Genomic DNA, 19,382 nt, shown 5'->3' with positions numbered 1-19,382 from the left:
GATTACTGTGTTTATGGTTTATAATTTTGCAGTGGAATCCTATAAAATTGAATATAGGCAAACTACGGTGATTTGCGCCCACTAGCACTGAACTTACATAGCTACTGGTCATTTTAAATTATAGGTACTGTTTTTTTGCTTCATTGTGCTGTGAAATGAATGCAAAAACTAAAGTCACAGAAATGAAAATACGCTGATTCAAGATGAGCGCCTACATTTACCGTTCACGATGAAGAGTCGTTCATTGCGATTAGGTCATCACGGTAGATTCACAAAGCAGTTGGAGTAGTAGTCAAGAATTTAGACCTGAAGGATAGTTAGGAAGTCATTTTTGTTAGTTTTGAAGTGGGAGTGGTCTTCGAATCATAAAATTATAACCTTGGTAAGAATTTAGACGGTTTTATCATGGCCATTAAACGTTAAATTGCGTAAATGTATATGCGAACAATTGGTTGGGAACGTCATTTTACGAACACTCCCTTTTGGGCACAATGGTTTTTGGTTATATTTGAGTTGTGTTCAGTGCTATCACTCTGCGCATAATTGCTTATTTTCATTTGCAATGCTTGATAATTTATCCATTATTTTTGTGCTAATGTTATAAAAAATCTGGAAAACTAACAGGGCATGAAAGGAATTAAAAATGAATTTCGGTAAGATCTTCTCAAGAAAACGACCAGTAACCGAAGGGCCGTCAGATATAGGACATCCGACAAATGTTCAACATGAGTTTCATGTTGTTAAAAACACCGAAACTGGACAGCTGGAAGGACTGCCGTCTGCCTGGATTCGGTTTATGGACACACAGATTAGGTTAGTAACCACTAGTTTCAGTTGGGAGTTAGACATTTTTTATTTACAATTGTTTAGTGGGGTTGCTAAATTCAAAATCGGAAAAATCCTTGAGGATTGTAACAAGTGTTGTAATTATTTGAGTGTAATTTGTCCGAAATTGGTCGCGTTTTATTGATGGCTCTTCGTTACCAAAACCCTAAAAATCTACCGATAAGGTTGCTGTTTAAACTTGAAAATTTAAGCTTAAAATGGCATCATTATTAGCCCTTGACTAGCCAATCCAGCTCTGTTTTACAATTCGAAGTACGATAAGGAGCATAGTTTTGTGGCAGTTTTGATAGTGAAAGTAACGTGGGTTCACCATCTACCAATGTTGGTGATGGAATGCTGTACAATGGCATTGCTATTTAAAGGGGTAGACATTAAATAACTTGTAAAAATAGGCACGTAACGTATTTGAACACATATATGAACCTTTGAAAAAGTAGGTATGAGGGATATAGGTCTGTAGTTATCCTTATTATTTTTGTCCCCTTTTCTGAATAAAGGTTTGGTGTTAGTTCTTTTGAATAATCTAGATATTTCCGACGGTAAATGGATGTTTCAAATTTTTAAAAGTCGGATTAAAATAGGTTTGGCACAGCTTTTTGACACAAAAATTGTTATGCCATTGAAACAAATAATAATAATGGACCACCATCTTGTACATTCCAAGCCATGTAGCTATCAAGACAAATATTTTGTTTTTCTAGTATGAAATTATCAACCATTAAACTATTGATTTTAATTTATTGAATTTTTTCCTGATTTAGCAAGATTGTGAAAGTATCTATATTTTTTAGTGGTAATGATGATTCTCATTAAAGGTTTGATCATAGAGACACCGCTAGTTAAATACTAGGGCACTTAATTTGCTCCAAGTTACATATCAAGCTTTAGCGCTAGTTGAGAAGATAATATATTGATTCAAAGACATGAAAAATCCATTCTCGTTTCTCTGTGAATACAACTTTTAAAGTAAAAATCTTATGGAATAGTGAATGTTTCGACTCATATTTGTAATCGATCATTTCCAATGTAAATTTCCTCTCTACATTTGCGAGTAAGGCAATAATATTATGCAAAGCAGCTCGAACTAAAACACAAGGAAAGTAAGCATTAATATTCATTGGAAAAAGAAAGATGAAATAGAGGGCCAGTGCACCCAGCTTCAGAAAAGATAAAACTTTTTTAGGAATGAGAACATTTTTGAATGAATCATGTTAAAATCTATGAGAATTTGTGTTCGAGTGTAACAATAACAATTTGACTCCCAAATAAGTCAATGCTAATTCTCTTGTGTTACATATTTGCATGGCTTTTATAGGGTAGATTTATTTAGTTTTATGCAAATTAGTTACCTAAAATCTTTCACTCTCTTCACAAAACTGCCTGTAATTCCATTGCCTCTCCCTTTTTCTGATTGCAGCATTAAATGTTCTTAGTGATGCACCTCCTATCAATGAGTTTTCATGATTAAGATTGCTCTGATAGTTTCCTTAGAAAATATTCAGGAAAGATAATCAGATATTTTTAAACTGATAAAAACTTATCTCTATTAATTATACATCTACATACGACGCCTTTAAAAATACATTTATTGGCTAATTTTATCAATCTCCGCTCAGAGGAATGAACTCTGTCATTATTTTGTCTAAATTTATAATTAATTCAAAGTTATGGCAATTATTATATATTTTCAATGTCAAACTTATATGTAAGTATATGTAATTTCCATTGCATAGAAGGGTTATTCAGTAGCTGAGTCACTTAGTGGTACCTTGATTTTGGGCTACTCGGAGCGACCCTTCTTATCAGATGTGTTACTGTGACAAACGTTTTCTCTAGCATGTCAGAACCTGCTTCCCAGGATTCCATTTCTCAAAGCTATAAGTCAATTTATAAGTCCTGTGAACAGAGTGACAAAATTTGATTTTAAGAAGAGCCAAACTTGACAGACATTGATTTTTTCAGCCGATTTCAGTTAAAAAGCATGTTGCCACACATTGTTTTGTTATCCTAGAACTGGCCAAGGTTCCTTCGATGAAAAATACTCTTGAGAATATATGTCCTACAATAATTTTTCACTAACATTCGGAATTACCTTGATGGAGAGAATAACCTACCTCTTGAAGAAACCATGTTGAGTGCCTATAATGCGTATTAATATTTTTCATGTGATGTGAATTAATGTCCATTTAGTGCATAGTAAATCCCTGCATTCATATATGGCCATTAATCGATGTCTTCATGAAACATTCTATAAGAGTGTGAACAATTGTTACATCCAGAATAAAAGATAGGTATACCAAGGTACCTACTACACCCCTTATTTTACCACATTTATTTGCTGGAAAGGAAAAAAGTTAAGTTAACATAAGCTCTCCATGGTGATTTTTCCTGGGGAATGCATTGAATGAGTGTTGTTATATTTTAAATGAACATATTAAATGGGTGCAATGCAGTGACTGTAGATTAGAGTTAACAGTGTAGATTGGATACTTTTGTTGGAAATAAGTTGGATGAAGTGAAAGACCCCGGGGTATTGAGAGGCGATTGGGATTATTAAGTTACTAAAGAGTGATAATATATTTCATAGTAGGTAACTACATATTCAAACTATAGTTGAGTTTGGATGACTAATGCAGATGTTCAGGTTTTTCTCTCAGCTGGTTCTAAGACATCACAATAACTTATGGTAATATCCTTATTTACCTTAAGATGAGGGGAAATGTCAACATCTCTTCATATAATCCTTGTGGAGGATTACCTCTCCCTTTGTATTCTTATTTAGCCACTTCATGTCTACCTCAAAAAAAGAATGCACAAGCGTTTAAGTGGATGAAGTTTGATCGGCACATGGGGAGAAGTTTCAATGCAGAATCACATCCAGCAAAAAGTGTCTCACAAGCAGCTCTAAACTGAAATATCCTCATGTGATTCAAATTGTGGACTAACCCCCTGGGAGAGCTTATCCATACCCAAGTCGTCTGGCAAAGCTACCCACCTTTTGACAGAAAATATAAATGAAGGCAGGTGGTTGGAGAACAGTCCTGTTTAATCATCTTTTATGTGCGTTGTATCTTAAAATAATCTCTTCTGATTGTTGTTCAGACTTTGTTAGTCTGTCCATTTACACTTTTCCTCAGATACAAAGTATTTGGCGATCAGAACATTTTAAATCTCATTTTTTTTTTATCTGTTACCACTGTACTCAACTTACATCTTAATTTGGTGAAGCTTAATGCTCCTAATCCAGATTGCATGCTGTCTAGAATTTAATCTGAATTGGTTGATGAGCCATGATGATGGAATGAGGAGATGTCCTGCTTCCATGCCATGGTGGAGCTATGGTCTTATGGAGTGTGACAGAAATGGCCAAATCCCATGGAAAAAAATGAACCATGTAAAGCAATTAAATCTTGACATTGCAAATGGTCATTTTAATTTGGTGTAAAATAGTGTGCTCGGTCTTAAAATTTGGATGCAAGTGGTTTCCCTGTTTTCACAAATTTTGAATCATTTGTAATATCAAATGGCCCCACAAGGTTGCAATTTATAGGCATCTTGGCTACACATTTATTTTTTGTAAAGCATAGGGCAATAAACTGTACCTGGGTATTTCTAATTTTAGTGAGATTCTCATTATATACTAAACTCATTTGTTAAAGTATAATACCAATAATTACCAATCGTTGTATTAAAAAAAATATTGTAATCCCACCTCTTTTTTCATAAAGGTCTCTTATTAAGCTTTTGCTATAGCAGCAGTCAAAATTTTTTAACTGTGTTAAATTCTTTTCATTCCAGTAAGGCGGAACAAAATGAAAATCCCGATGCAGCCCTTCAAGCACTTAAATATTATAACTACTCCATCAGGAAAAAGCCCATTGAACCTTTCAAACCTTTGGTTACTAAAAAGGTTATTGAAGAGGAATCTGAAGAAATTGAAAATATTTTAGGTAATCTAATTTATTATTCTATCAAAAGTATATAAATGAGAATTGTGACAATGAAGTGTGTCTGGAAATTTTATATTTCTGTGTAGGGTAGGCTGAGATTTATTCAAGTTTGTGCTGTTGTTCCAAAAATATTAAATAGAGCTGCCTTTCTGTTTTTTTACGTTTATCGCCTGTGTAATTAAAGTTTAATCAGATCATCATCATGTACTCCAGGCAATTCTTTGTTGCTGCAACCGCTCTCCTCACTCCTCTATCAATCTCCTCATTTCCTTGTAGTCCCTTTGCTAAATCACATTCTTCAGGTCTTTCAAGTTGGATTTTCTGGGTCTTCCACTGCTTCACTTTTCCTTGAAAAACTTTTGAAGAACTTATCATGTCTCAACAGGTAGCCCACAAGATTTATTTTTCTTCTTGAATGCTCTTGAAAGAATATCTATATTTCCCTCAATTGAAAAACTCAAATGTTTGATTGTTTATCAGTCCAGCTTGTTCTGGTGACCTTTCCCATATCCACATTTCCATTTCCTTTTGCCCAGCTGTAATAATATTAATAGCTTAATTGGTTTTGAAGAAACAGATGTACAGATGCAGAGATACAGATGTATAAGACACATCCAAAAAGAAAAAAGTAAAATAGTACAACAGGACAGGAGATTTATTAATTAATGAGGTACAATATTAGTTTCACAGAGTAAACCATGACCAATTACAGGTTAGAAATTCATTAACTCTTTAGCAAACTAATGCAATTATCCTAAAAATACTTTTTAAATCTTGATTTAAAACTAACGAACCTCTTATCTTTTTTAATAGATGAAGGTAAAGTGTAAAATACTTAAGAACTCATATACAGTGGTCCATTATTGTACCCAGATTGCATGTTTTTACAATAAAATCCTTTCTAATTCGAGTATGATAATTGTGTAAATTTTGTTTGTGTTCAGATTCAATTTAGGTTTATATTCTTTGAGATATGTGATGGCATGATGTGTGTAAATACATGCTAATAGAATAATTTCCAATTATTTGAAAAGAATCTGCAGCTGTTTCATGTTCTTGCATTGCAAATGATCCTACAGGCCAATTTTTTCAATTTAAAGAGACATGCTGGTTTACGTGGATTCCCCCCTGCCACAATGCCATATTCAAATCTACAGTATACATGACCTATTATATAGAGGTGACTATTTACTGTCTATTAAAACTAGAAATGAAAAAATAGTAACTTTGTGATTCCACAGAATGAACAGAAAGAAGGTCTATGAACCGTTTAAAACCCACCTACATTCCTCCTCCATTAGGAAGAGTGCTCCTTATAGGGGGCCTCATGCTTTCTACCCTTCCCTCCAACAATCATTGCTCACTCTCCTCCCTTAACCACCCTCCGACATTCTCACCTCCCTGCCCCTAACTGAGTGTAGTATATATACTACCTTGATCAAGAAGTTCCCGGAATAACCACCGTGTGGCGCTCCCATCGTTCCGATTTGAGTTCTGTTTTTTTTGTTAAATTGGTACATCTGTTGTTGATATTCCCTTTAAATCTTAGTGTCATAACTTGACATTTGCAAAAGTTACGTAGCCAAGAGTACATCTATCTCTGTGTGTGTTGGCGATTTTTTACAATTTCAGAAATGGATTTAAATTTGCAACAACGAACTTGTATTAAATTTTGCGTAAAAAACGGATTTAGTGGCGCACGGACGTTGGAAATGTTGGAAAAGTGTTTCGGCAACGATTCTCTAAAAAAAACGGTCGTTTACCAGTGGCACGAGCGGTTCAGAAGTGGTCGTGAGTCAATCGAAGATGATGAACGCAGTAGCAGACCATCGACATCGAAACTCGGTGAAAAAATTGATAAAGTAAAAGAAATGTTGATCAATAACCGCAAATTAACCATCAGAGAAATAGCGGAGGACTTGAACATTGCCTATGGATCCGCCCAAGACATTGTGGTTAATGATTTGGGTTTCCGTCGTGTAGCAGCCAAAAGACCTCAATTTCATGCAAAAAAGAGACCGTGTTGACGTCGCAAAAGACATGATTTGCGAGGCTGAATCCGATCCCACATTCATCAAAAGGATCATTACTGGAGACGAGACGTGGGTTTATGAGTACGACACGCAATCCAGACATCAGGCAAGTGAATGGCGTTCACCAAATGAGCCGAGAGCAAAAAAACCACGTCGTTTTCAGTCAAAAAAGAAGGCAATGCTGACGGTTTTCATGGATTACAACGGTGTAGTGCATCATGAATTTTTGCCAGAAGGCCAGACAGTAAACAAAGAGTATTATTTGGGCGTTATGAGACGTTTGCGTGAAGCAATTCGCCGAAAGAGACCAGAAATGTGGGCAGAAAACTCGTGGATTTTGCACCATGATAACGCACCGTCGCACAGTGCTATCATTATTCGTAATTTTTTGACGAAAAATGCAACAAATACCATCCAACAGCCACCGAATTCACCTGATTTGGCTCCCTGTGACTTCTTTCTGTTCAATCGAGTTAAAAAACCATTACGGGGAACGCGTTTTAGCAGCCGAGAGGAAGTAATGGAAAAATCGCAGGAAGCACTGATGGACATACCGAAAACCGACCGTAACTTTTGCAAATGTCAAGTTATGACACTAAGATTTAAAGGGAATATCAACAACAGATGTACCAATTTAACAAAAAAAACAGAACTCAAATCGGAACGATGGGAGCGCCACACGGTGGTTATTCCGGGAACTTTTTGATCAAGGTAGTAGATGGATGTCTGTAAGAATTGTCACCTGAAGATGACGTTGAATGTCGAAACCCGGGTCGTATCGTAATATAATTTTCTGTGGTATCACAAAGGTACTATTTTTTCATTTCCAAAATTAATTGATTCCTTAAAGTTACACCGGAAACCATCAACTAGCCAAAATGATTAGAGGCAAAAAAGTTAAAGTAAAACTTAGTGAGTTCTGCCTGTGAACAAGCTTTTTGCGTGGAAACTTTAATATAAATCAGAAATGGATGATTGAAATATTTGAATTAAATATTGCTGAACCTAATTAATCTGTCAAGAACTAGTCACTAATGATGTCACCATCACGTTTCTGTTCAATCCAGCAAGCGTATAGTCAGGAAGGATATAGGGGAACAGTCCTCTCTCAAAACCATTATATTAATTATACTACATTATTTCTTTCCTCCTTAAATCAGACTCCAGAGATAGGCTTGCATGTCTTTCCTCTTATTTATGTTAATCAGCCATCAGAATATTTTATCTCTCACCACTGTTGTCAGTTTTTTGTCTTAATAAGAGACACGAATGCTACTTTTGATCCAGCTGGTGTTAGAACGTTATCCAGTTTCTCTGCTGACACAATCATTCAAAACAGGCAAATTCTGTGATGCTCAGACTATGTATCTCAATCAGTTTACCATCTGTGATGGTGCCATGGTTTTCCTGAGAAATAGCCCACATACTCATGTACTAGTAAATTGAGGTATTTTTGCTCAAATGACACTTGACACTTAACTTTTCTTTTCAGGTGGTAATGAAAGAAAAGGTGCAGATGGTAGTCCCTCCAAGGTAAGTGAAAAATCAATTGATGCCATGTTATGTATGTATTCATGAATCGTTTAAGTAAAAGTAAATTCCATTTATGATAGGATCAAGATAGGGCAGACATAGATGCAATTACAGCTGATATGGAATCAGCCGAAATCAAAGATGGTGGTACTGATGAGCAGAAATGGAGTGGTGAAAATGTTGATGAGCAATTACTGAGGTCCAAGGCTGATGGCAATCAAAAAAGTGATGAATTCATTTATGAAGAACTTAGAAAAATTTGTCGGCCCACCAGCGAGTTCAAGAAATTCACCAGGAGCTTAGACTTAGGTGCTGGGTAAGTTTTATCATCATTTTTACATTTTGTTTTCCATGAAGTGCTGTATTTTGTTGAATGATGTGAGTACCATTTTCCTTGCTGTCCTCGTTTTAATAAATAGTGAATGGCTTCTTCCAGCTAGAATTAAAAGCAGTGGGACTGGTAATAATAATATATTTTATTTGTCCAGCGATCAAGTAGTTACAACTGTTACACTTGATATAAGACACGTCAGGGGAAAGGGACAAAACACATTCGTGGATACAAGACATATCAGGCATAATCAAGAAATTCAGCTATCGAATAAAACATTTTTGATTTTAAGAACCTAAGTAGATTGACTTTAAATGCAGCCATACTATTTTGGGTCATAATCTCAGCTGGAAGTTTATTATAAAGTTGAAGGCCCATAAAATTTTGGCCAGTGCCTGCATTTTTGGTACGTACATATAAAACGTGCAGCTGCTCATTCTGCCTTTTAGAATATTTGTGGATATCACAATTTTTCACATACTCAGATTTCTTTTTGTATGTACTACTACATGAAAAATATAAATTCATGGCACTGGCAATACATCCAATTTTTTAAACAGGGGACGGCAAGGGGCATTGTGTTTTGCAAAACTCATAAGCCGACATTGGTAACATGGTGGTAAATAATAAATTTACTATAAATAACTCTTGTACTGTGATAACATTAAAAACGAAATTGTAATGGTCCCTCTCGGGCATAATAGTAAAAATGTGTTTTGTATCTTATTTACTGTGATTTTCATCACTCTAAATTGAAAAGCCTGTTCTGATTATCACTTCAATTCAAAATTATCATGGATAAATGAAGCCCCTGCATTCCTTTATACAAGTGTGAGAAATTTGTTATGAAGAAAAGTCACAATAAAGCACCTGTGAGTCTTCATTGTGAATTTTGTGCATTTTGTATGCACAGAAGTCTGTCTTCCTCATTTTGCACGAGATACATTTCCCAAGGAGATCATCATTTTTGTACTCTAGGGAAACTCGCATATACTCTTGAGGAATTTATGCTAGCAAAGGCAAATGAAGGCTTGGTTTGATTTGCTGCTTACAAAACCTCTGAATCTATCTCTTTATGTTATAGCTATATACCTTAGCGCTTTTGAGGCTTAGAGCTATGTAAACTGGAGGGAACAAATCCAAATGTATTTAGTTAAATGAAGTGTTTTATTTAATCAGTAGGTTTAGAAACTAAGGAATCTTGTCATGGCCTTGAATGGTGTGTTTTATTTATTATTATCAAATACTCTAGGTCTGATTTGATGTTTCTTAAAAACCAAAGTCGACTACTTTTTTTTATTTTAGAGCATCTGGAACTGTATTTATTGCCACAGATGAAGAAACAAGTCAGCGTGTAGCAATAAAAGACATAGATATGATGAAACAACAGAAGAAAGAATTGATACTCAATGAAATAAGAGTTATGAAGGATTTCAACCATGAAAATTTAGTCAACTTTCTTGATGCCTATCTTGTTGACAATCATTTGTATGTAAGTATATACATATAGGTATCAGATATGCTTCACCAAACATGTAGAAAAACTTCTCTGGTTACTTTAATATTGAAGAAAAAGTTAGGTATTATGGTAATTTAAGAAATGGATGATTATTTTTTTTTGTCTTTTGGTATTTACTATTAACTGCTGGAATTATTTTGTAATTGCATGATATCAGTTGAGGTTGAGGCAGAACCGACTTGTGCTGTTATGATAATATGAGATCATATATCCTTATTTTAATTCCTATCGAAAGAATTCATGAAATGGTACTTGGTTAGTCAGCCTTACACTTGTGAATTCACACATTAATGATTTGGAGCGTAAGTCCTTCAGTTGGGGTTGTCTTCTGCATTCACTGGATAGCACCACTCGTGTGATTGCATGCCTTAATGTAATTTTCCGATTATGGTGTTCCTTGCTCTGTATGCCCTTTACTTGTTATTTTTTCTCGATTAGGTTAATCGCACAAACAGAAGACCAAAAATAAGCAATGAAATCAGCAAATCAATGTGTATACAGGTATTTTAAATAATCTCCTCCTAAAAATATGAGTAAAGAATAAGCACCATGGGAAGTGTATTTGCATTCTTGAAATTATTGCTTTCCTCCCAAATCTAGCAAGACAGTAAAAATAAATAATAATATATCTGCGGAATTACGAAAGAGTGAGGAAAATCGTAAAAAAAATTTTTTACCTTTTTTGATAGCCCTTGCATGTTAGATATCTGGACATAAGGTTTCATTAGATCAGTGTTGATTCCCATCCTGAAAAAGAGTAAATCAGTAGTATGGTATGGGAGAAGTAAAGAACCTTAAGTTTAATATCACTTGCATCGAAGGTAGTCTAGAGGTTCATAAATGGAAGGTTGCATAACAGCAAATTACTGACACAGTGAATATCTGTTTGGTTCAGAAAAGGGAGGGGAGCAGTAATGAGAACGATAATAGTAAAGGATGTATAATGCAGCTTGGATGTCTTTTTGTACTTTGGTGATATTAAGGTGCAAGACTGTTGGGATAGAAACCCTATTCGAAACCTATATAAATCAGGCATGTGCTCAAATGTATCCTTTGTCTTTGATGCTAATAATTTTCCTGTATGCGTCTAACTCTGAAAAAAATGAAATAACACATTCAATTGATAATTGGAGTGTTGCCTTCCCATGCCTTACGTACACTACAATAGGGATAAGGAAACAAGCTCATGCATTTTGCACAATTGCATATTGAATTTCACCAGACCTCTCTTTTCTCTTTGAGACTGTCCCTGAGATTATCTTCCTGTAGACATTGTCCTGCATAAATTCTGTTAATTATGTTATAGTTGCCTTCCACAAGTATCTGTCCTCTGATCTACTCATTCCTCAGCTTCACAGAATTTCCAAATTATGCTCTCTGCATTCAATGTTGCTGTGGAAAACTTTCTGATTCTAATATTTCTGAGTGATATTGGTGTTGGTCCAATTCATTTCACATTATTAAGGATCATTTGGTTGGATCAGTCATGTCATGTCAGATGTAGCCACCCTCAAGTCTGGGCAAAGTCAGTCTCAGTTGACTGGGTCAGATATGCATCCAGTGTAGTCATGGCCTACAACTCCAAAAGATTTCATTTTCTTAAGCAAAAAATGATATGCTAACATTTTAGTGTGTTAAATGTAAAGGTTTGATATATCATTTGAATTTTTTTTTAATTACAGGGTATATCCAAAAGTTGCATTTTAAATATTTTTCTGTTGTTGAAATAATTACAATTAATTAAAGTTTATTAAAAGAATATTTATATGCATGTAGAAGAGTTTGCTGCAGAAGTGCTTTTTGCTACTTCTTTGTCGATTAAAAGGTTTTTTTTCTTGATGACAGTGCAGAGTTGTTTTTTGATGAAAATTTCATTTTGGATAGATATAAATTAAAACAATTTTTCAGAGAAACTGGAAGCAGTGCTGTCAAAAGCAGTTTGATAATTTCTTGAATGGGTTGGGTAATGAGCATAAAAGATGCCTTGTATCCCTCCAGTCTGTTGTGGTGTTTTCCAATACTTCCCTCATCTTAGTCTTTGTAACAAATGCCTTCTCAAGATCAGCAAAGCACACTGACAGCCTGACTGGATTCTTTATTCTTTTCTAATTTTGTTCTTATTACTGCTCCCCTGACTTTTCTAGACCCATCATGGCATCTCTCAGAAATTGCCTTCATGAGACTTGTCATCCATTAATGCTAAATTTTATTTTTAGTGAATGCCCACTGTGAGAAAGTCTGTATTAGTACCTAAGAATTTGCGGCAGAATAAAAGCCTGGTAACGATTCTCATTTTATCCTTCTTTTTTGTTCATGCTAGGCTGTTATGGAGCTGTTAGATGGTGGCCCATTGACTGATGTAGTTACAGAAACAGTAATGAAAGAGGGCCAGATAGCTGCTGTTTGTAAGGAGGTTCTTAAAGCTATAAGTTTTCTTCATTCTAAGGTAATTCCTCTTTTTTTCAAGTTAATTAATTTAAGCTATTTTTAAACTTTACAAATTCCAATGTCTTATTCTTGAGTTTCCAAAGTATTCAGTATCATGTTAGCTGAAAGACCAACCTGACCTAAAAAAATTAATAATTTTTATAATTTTGTATGCTGGAAATTTTTCGTGGAAATTATTTTTGGTCAAAGACTGATAAAATTGGGGTCCATAAAAAATGTTGATTAGTCTTAAGAATCTGATGTATCCAGTGATTAATAAAAAAGGAGTCAAAATGGGTGGCTGTTAAAAAATTGGAAAATGGGAGCATAGATGGTAAAGAAGAATCTATTTGATTTAATAAAAGTATGGTGAACTTCATATCCATTGTTATGAACTGATCATTCAATTATCAGAACAAACTGGCTATTCATAACTAGAAACTACCTGAGTGTCCAGGTCCCGAAACCAATTGGGCTGTGTGCTTCATTTTCAATGTAGAAATGTTGATTTAAAGCTCACGGAGCCAAAAAGTGACTAACACAAAAAATGCATTGTTTTAATTTTTTTTCAAACATGTAAAATATTTTTTTTTTGATGTTTTTATGCCTATGATATATAATTATAGGTATGATTCTGGTTGTTCAAAGATATAATATTATTATTCTTTGAGGTAGAAAAGCGGAAAAGATAATGGAAGCCATGTCAAGAATTGATACATACCCAGATCGAACTTTTGTTTCATTTTGAGCCATTTAGACATTGTAAGTACTTCCAATGTCTGCTTCTGTTTTGCTCTCAAGCATACAAATGCCGTTTTAGATAAGTTAAACCTCCAAAACCACGATTATGAACCTGGTGTTTGATTTAACTGGTTAAGGTAGAACCCTCCTTTTATAAAGTTATGTGGCACATGAAGTTTGTACACCTTGTGTAGAGAGACCAGTTTGTTTCTTCCGCCACCATAGGTTTTCCAGAAAGTTTTAGCACACAGTTAAATCACAGCTTTAATTTAGGTGGGAGTCTCTGATGCTACACAGTTTTAGACCCAGGAACCTCCAGTGAGTATGGAAACAGCACACTTTCCATGTTCATGGCATCAATTTTCAGCTTCGATTGACTGTGATGCTCACTCTCTTGCTTTTTGTGACAGGACTTTTAGTGTCAATTGCCCTTTTTTTCTTCTTACCCATATTGTGGATTTTTCTTGCTGTAAACTTTGTGCATGAACTTCTGAGTTGTGCTGGGTGAAGCTATTAAAAGTATATATTTTAGATGTGTTCATTGTTTTATCATCCTAAAAGATATGCCGTTAATTTTTTGCAGGGAATCATTCATCGTGACATAAAGTCTGACAATGTTCTTTTGGGAATGGATGGGACTGTGAAAGTGACTGATTTTGGATTTTGTGCTAATATTGTTGGTGATGAGAAAAGGAAAACTTTCGTAGGAACCCCATATTGGATGGCTCCCGAGGTAAGTTTGTGGACAATTTTTCCACTGACTTTTTCCATTATGCAATGCAAGAAACCATTTGGAACTCCATTTTGGGCTTGGTCCTTACTAGATGGCCAGGTTTACTATGGTGGACTCATTAATGGTAATGCATTTGTTTGTTGTATTCATGCACCAGTCTTTGAAAGGGGACAATTTTTTTATGTATAATTACAGGTTGTGACACGCAAGCTGTATGGGAAAAAGGTAGACATATGGTCCCTAGGAATCATGGCTATAGAAATGATTGAAGGGGAGCCACCATATTTGAAGGAATTACCTTTCAGGGCCATGTATCTTATTGCTGCAAATGGCAGGCCTCAAATCCCCCGATGGTTAACGCTGTCTCCCAACTTCCAAGTAAGTGATCTTAATGAGTGATATGCAGAAGTAGTAGCATTTGATGTTAATTTTCTAGGAATGTATTCATAATATGCATCCGGTAATTTATGCTTTAATTTTAAATAAATGCTACCTACAGTATGAGTTCAAGTGAAATTTGTCACTGGAATATGAGAAATTGTCATTTTTCTGGAGAGGACATTTTTCCGTTTAATGCAGGCTTTGTCATTAGTGCAAGGAGATACACCATCATTACATGGGTGCCACATAACAATATTTGGCTTAAATTGCACAAATACAATTGATTATAAATAATGAAATGCCATTGACACATATATGTGCATAATTCTTTAAATATTCACTTAAATCAGCACTTATTTGCAATGCATGTACCTATTCTTTTTGTCTGTTATTCCTTTTCCATTATTGTGCAATTTTCAACGTTTTCAATTGCCTCATTCAAAATCAATTTAGAATTTTCTTTGCTCAGACAACAATTGGTCAAAACTTCAAAATTCATGTACCTGTATCAATCTTTCTTCTGGCACCTTTTTCTTTTGAATTAACATCTGATATGTACAATTCTCTGATTCACTATCCTTAATGTCCTAATTGTCTTTGACATTTCCAATCATCATTTCACATTTACAACAGAAAGTTCATCGCCCTGTGTTGTGAGTGTTTATTGCCTGCAATACTCCACATTATACTCTGTAGTGCTTTCTTTTCATTCTTTATGATCTTGTAATAATTCAGGAAAAGTAAATTTCATTTTGACATGGATGCATTTGTTGGAATCAATTGGAGGGGATATTAGCAATTTTTTCCAACCAGTCTCCGATTCCTTCATTTGCTTAAATGCAGCTAATGAAAAGCCTGAATTCACGTTTGATGATTTGAAAGCCAGTTTAATCCGGTTAACATCCAAAATTGATATTTTCTTGGAAATATCTGACACCATGTTGCCAAATTTACAACCAGAAGTAAATATCTTCTCATATGCTTCCAATAGTGTTTTTACTCACCTATTTACTCAATGATCTGTTGGTGAACAAGCTAGTTCCACTATCTCCAAATAAATTTTAGGGTTGCAGGTTAAGTCAACAAGAAAAAGGATAACTTTCCTTCCATTTTTCTTCATGTGCATAATATAGCTTCAGCCCTGTCTCTCTTGTCGTTCCAGGTGACTGGAGGCTTTGGAATGTTTGCTTTTTTTAATCATCATGACAGAAGATTTCCTTATATGTACAATAGCCTTACCTTTCCTGTTCTTTTACTCAAACTAAGAGAATCAAACCTTCCTTTGACTGTTTTCCTACTTTTGAATTAACGGAAAATCATTGCATATAAAACAATGGTGTTACATGTAATGATTTTTATTTATTTAACAAAGCAGCCAAAAACGGCTCAAAGACTTTTGCATTAGCTGACAGGCAATACATACAATATACATTAAGAAAATAAAGGGTAGGAGTAATTAACGATGAAGATTTGAAGTAGGAGTAATTAACAATTTGATCTTAATAATTATTCTACTGCAATAAAAATTCTATTTTCTCATCCTACTTGTATCGTACATAAACATAAATTTGGGTTTAATATGCTGAGGTTATTCTGTATATCTTTTGTTCAATCTTTTTTAGGGTCAGATATCATTTGATTGGGTGAAATAAGTTATTTTAGGAGATAATTGCTAAGGTTCTTTGGTTTAATGATTGGAGGTTTATTTGAGGATTTATTATATCTTTAGAAAGTTAAATTGCATAATGTATGAAGTATTTTGTAAATTTAGCTGTTATTGATGGTAATTGATGCAATATTCTCCATGCTTTTTTTTAGGATTTCTTGGATAAGTGTTTACAGGTAGATGTTAACCAAAGAGCTTCAGCTGACCAATTGCTGAGGCATAAATTCCTTCAAAACTGCATGAGGTTGGAAACATTGACTCCCCTTATTCAAGCTGCTCAAAAAATCCTGAGGAAAGCCATGTAACTGGAAAATTTTATTACTGCATTGGTTAGAATTGTGAGGGGTTATTTTAATGCTTGGAATATTTTTTGAATGAATCTAGATTAGATATGTTTTGAAAGATCTTCCAAGCATCAGTGTTCCTATTAATGCAAACAACTTAAGCAAAAAACTTCCAAGGTCATAGTGATATCTTTTCCAAAACACGTTTATATGCTTAATGCTTGTCTCAATTGTCACTAGCCGTGTATGGGTAAAAGTTTCAAATTGTATTGATTAATTTCATGTGTATTTTCTAGTGATGTATTTTTATAATGAATCATTGAATATAACCCCCTTTTTATAATTTTAGGAACTTATTTGATCGTATGACTTGGTCTGGAGTATTTTGAAAGAACTCCAAATATGTTTTAGAGTTTTAAAACTTACAAAAGTATTAATATTCTCTAATGGGGCCAAAAATAAGATATGCAGGTGAACTATTGCTGTTGACTTGTGATTTTTGTATGTCAGAAGTGCCAGCATTCATGTTCTCTAACTAGTTAAAAGATTGTTATGATTATTTTCCAATATTTTTACTTCATAAGATAATCTCATGTTAACTGATTTCATTGTGATCTTAAAATAATATTTTACACGCACTGTGCCAAAATGTCAAAGCAATTTATATGCATGCATTTTTTTGCATTTGAATTATGTTTTATGGACTTTATGATATACCAGTTTTATCAGAGAATTAGGAAAACTGCACTCAAGTGTATGCCAATTAGTAAATTTTGCTGCTGATTCTTAGGTGCAAATTTATCAGAATGTTAGGACATAGTAGTCCAGTGGGTAGAGCACTGGAATACTAACTGGAGGGCCCAGGAATACCTCTGGGCACCCTCAGCTTCACCCCAGCTGAATGATTTTTTTAGGTACCAAAACTTCCTGGCAAACCACAGGCCACACAGCGAAAGGAACTAGCTCCCCTGCCCTGATGTATGAATTTCACAATTTGTACAGGGCTTAGTACTAGATGAGCTCCACCCTCTCCTAAAAACCAACCTTCAGGTTGGGAACTGTGGTATGGTATCAGAATGTATATTATATATGCCTTAAATCGAGTGCGATCAACTAAAAGAAATATTATAGAATGTTCTCATATATTTTTTGATGGTTCCAGCAAGTTTTCCTAGTTGCTATTTTTGTATGCCATGTATAAATATTCTAAGTGCCAACAATAATCTGCCCAAAATGTGTTAGCATCATTTGTTGTGCCTTACATTTATATTTGCAGTATAATTCAAAAGCAAGTTAAAACCTGGATGGTATTTGGCTATCTTTCAGTGAATTTAAGACTAAAGTTTGTTGTTTTAATATTGTATGTTTTGAGTATGGTACAGTTTTGATTGATCCAATCCAGAATGGATTTTGTTTTTCGTTGGTAAGTGGTGAAGTTCCTATTTGAATCAGCCTATTCCTATTAAATTGGAATAGATAACATTTAATCAAATGTTTTTGTATTTTCCAAATTCTTTATCAGTCGTCATAAATTTTGTTTCTGAACTAGATAAATATTTGTCCATAGCCTCCATTGTATGCGCAGATTTTTGATACTGTAGAATCATCTAGACATTTCACAGTGAAAAAAATAAAAATATTTTTATAGCCAGTATTTTATTGAAATACAAGCAAATTTGCTGTGAGAAGAGATAATTTTTAAGTAAGCACTTCAGTGTCATTTTTATGAAACAAACCAATGTGCAATATTTTCCTAGCATCATTCCAGTAGCTGGTGGCACCTTGGAATCCAGTATGCATTAAAGTCGCCCACATTTTAACTGTTGTTAAAACTTTGTATTTTCATGCATGTAAATTTTTATTGAAATATAAGCTTTATTATTGATGAATCTTTCCACATTCATTTGCGGGAAAAGAGAGTACAAAAGAGAAGTTGTTAAAATGTAATGATGATAATACATTGGGTTCACAAAAAGAAATCATTGCTGAAAAAATGAATAAATGCATGGGAATCAATCAGAAGGTTCCCTTTCATGAGTTATTTCCTGAACTATCTCCAACTAATGATTTCAGGCACATCATTTAAGAGTCTTTTAAGTGTTTTGCCACCTGTCTACTGAGATTCTTAAAGAAATATGAGTTGTTGAGGAGTTTTTATCTCAAACAACCTGGTATGGAGTATATATATTTCCTTAAGAAAGTCCATGTAGACGGGTATACTATGTATAACACAGTTGAATATTTTATAGGGTTTTCCTCGAGTGATATTCAGGAATTATCCAAATAATCAAAAATCATTCGCCTTAACCGAGTTTAATCAAAAATCATTTTATTGCCATCCTATAAACATATTAAAAACAGGACATCTTTGACTATATCAAAACAAAAGTTTTTTAAAAGTTTGAAAATAACAGGTCAGCTGATTCTTATAATGTAAGCTGGGGTGAATGAAAAGTTTCTGGTTTCTGCCAATTGTTGTTTTATAGTGTGGACTATGGTTTTTCAGGCTCTCCATTTGGCTTTTTTATGAGAAGTTGGATTAGGTAGCATTCTCCTGAAGACAGTTCCTTGAAAAGATGATGTTAAGAGTCGTCAAACTTCTCTGTATGCTGAAGACAATGTGTTGCCCATTCTTAGAGTAATTTCCCATTCAAACATTGTTATTGAAATTCGGGCATGTTTAATTTTGTGGAATGAGTGAACAGGACAATGAATGGTTGATTTCTTAAGAAGCAAAATGTGACTTTAGCATCCAAGCACTAAACAAACACTGCACCCAAAATACTGGACCATAATTGTCTTAAGGTATCAAGGAACTGTCATTCTGCCAAATGCCTAATTCTCATCAAGCAGCATTCAGGAAAGCTGGAAAAATGGTGGCCATAAACACATAAGATAAGTCTCGTCAAGGCAACTTGGTGGCAGGCTATTCCTTGCT

At 34.4% G+C, this 19,382-nt stretch overlaps 1 protein-coding gene across 1 annotated transcript; it reads left to right on the top strand.

Moving 5' to 3' along the window:
- The first annotated feature begins 245 nt into the window (after nucleotides 1-245).
- Pak3 (p21 (RAC1) activated kinase 3) lies at nucleotides 246-18,327 on the top strand. Its single transcript, XM_071593144.1, has 10 exons — nucleotides 246-382; nucleotides 625-813; nucleotides 4,645-4,796; nucleotides 8,322-8,362; nucleotides 8,443-8,678; nucleotides 9,999-10,185; nucleotides 12,533-12,658; nucleotides 13,964-14,113; nucleotides 14,309-14,491; nucleotides 16,313-18,327. Exons 2-10 carry the CDS (start codon nucleotides 644-646, stop codon nucleotides 16,463-16,465), a joined length of 1,398 nt encoding a protein of 465 aa, XP_071449245.1. The 5' UTR covers nucleotides 246-382; nucleotides 625-643; the 3' UTR covers nucleotides 16,466-18,327.
- Nucleotides 18,328-19,382: the final 1,055 nt, after the last annotated feature.

Source organism: Hetaerina americana, unplaced genomic scaffold (genome assembly GCF_022747635.1).
Source record: "Hetaerina americana unplaced genomic scaffold, ioHetAmer1.1.p SCAF_51, whole genome shotgun sequence".
In the NCBI taxonomy this organism is placed as follows: domain Eukaryota; kingdom Metazoa; phylum Arthropoda; class Insecta; order Odonata; family Calopterygidae; genus Hetaerina; species Hetaerina americana.
The sequence above is the reverse complement of the archived record's forward strand: the minus strand, read 5'-3'. Positions and strand labels throughout refer to the sequence as shown.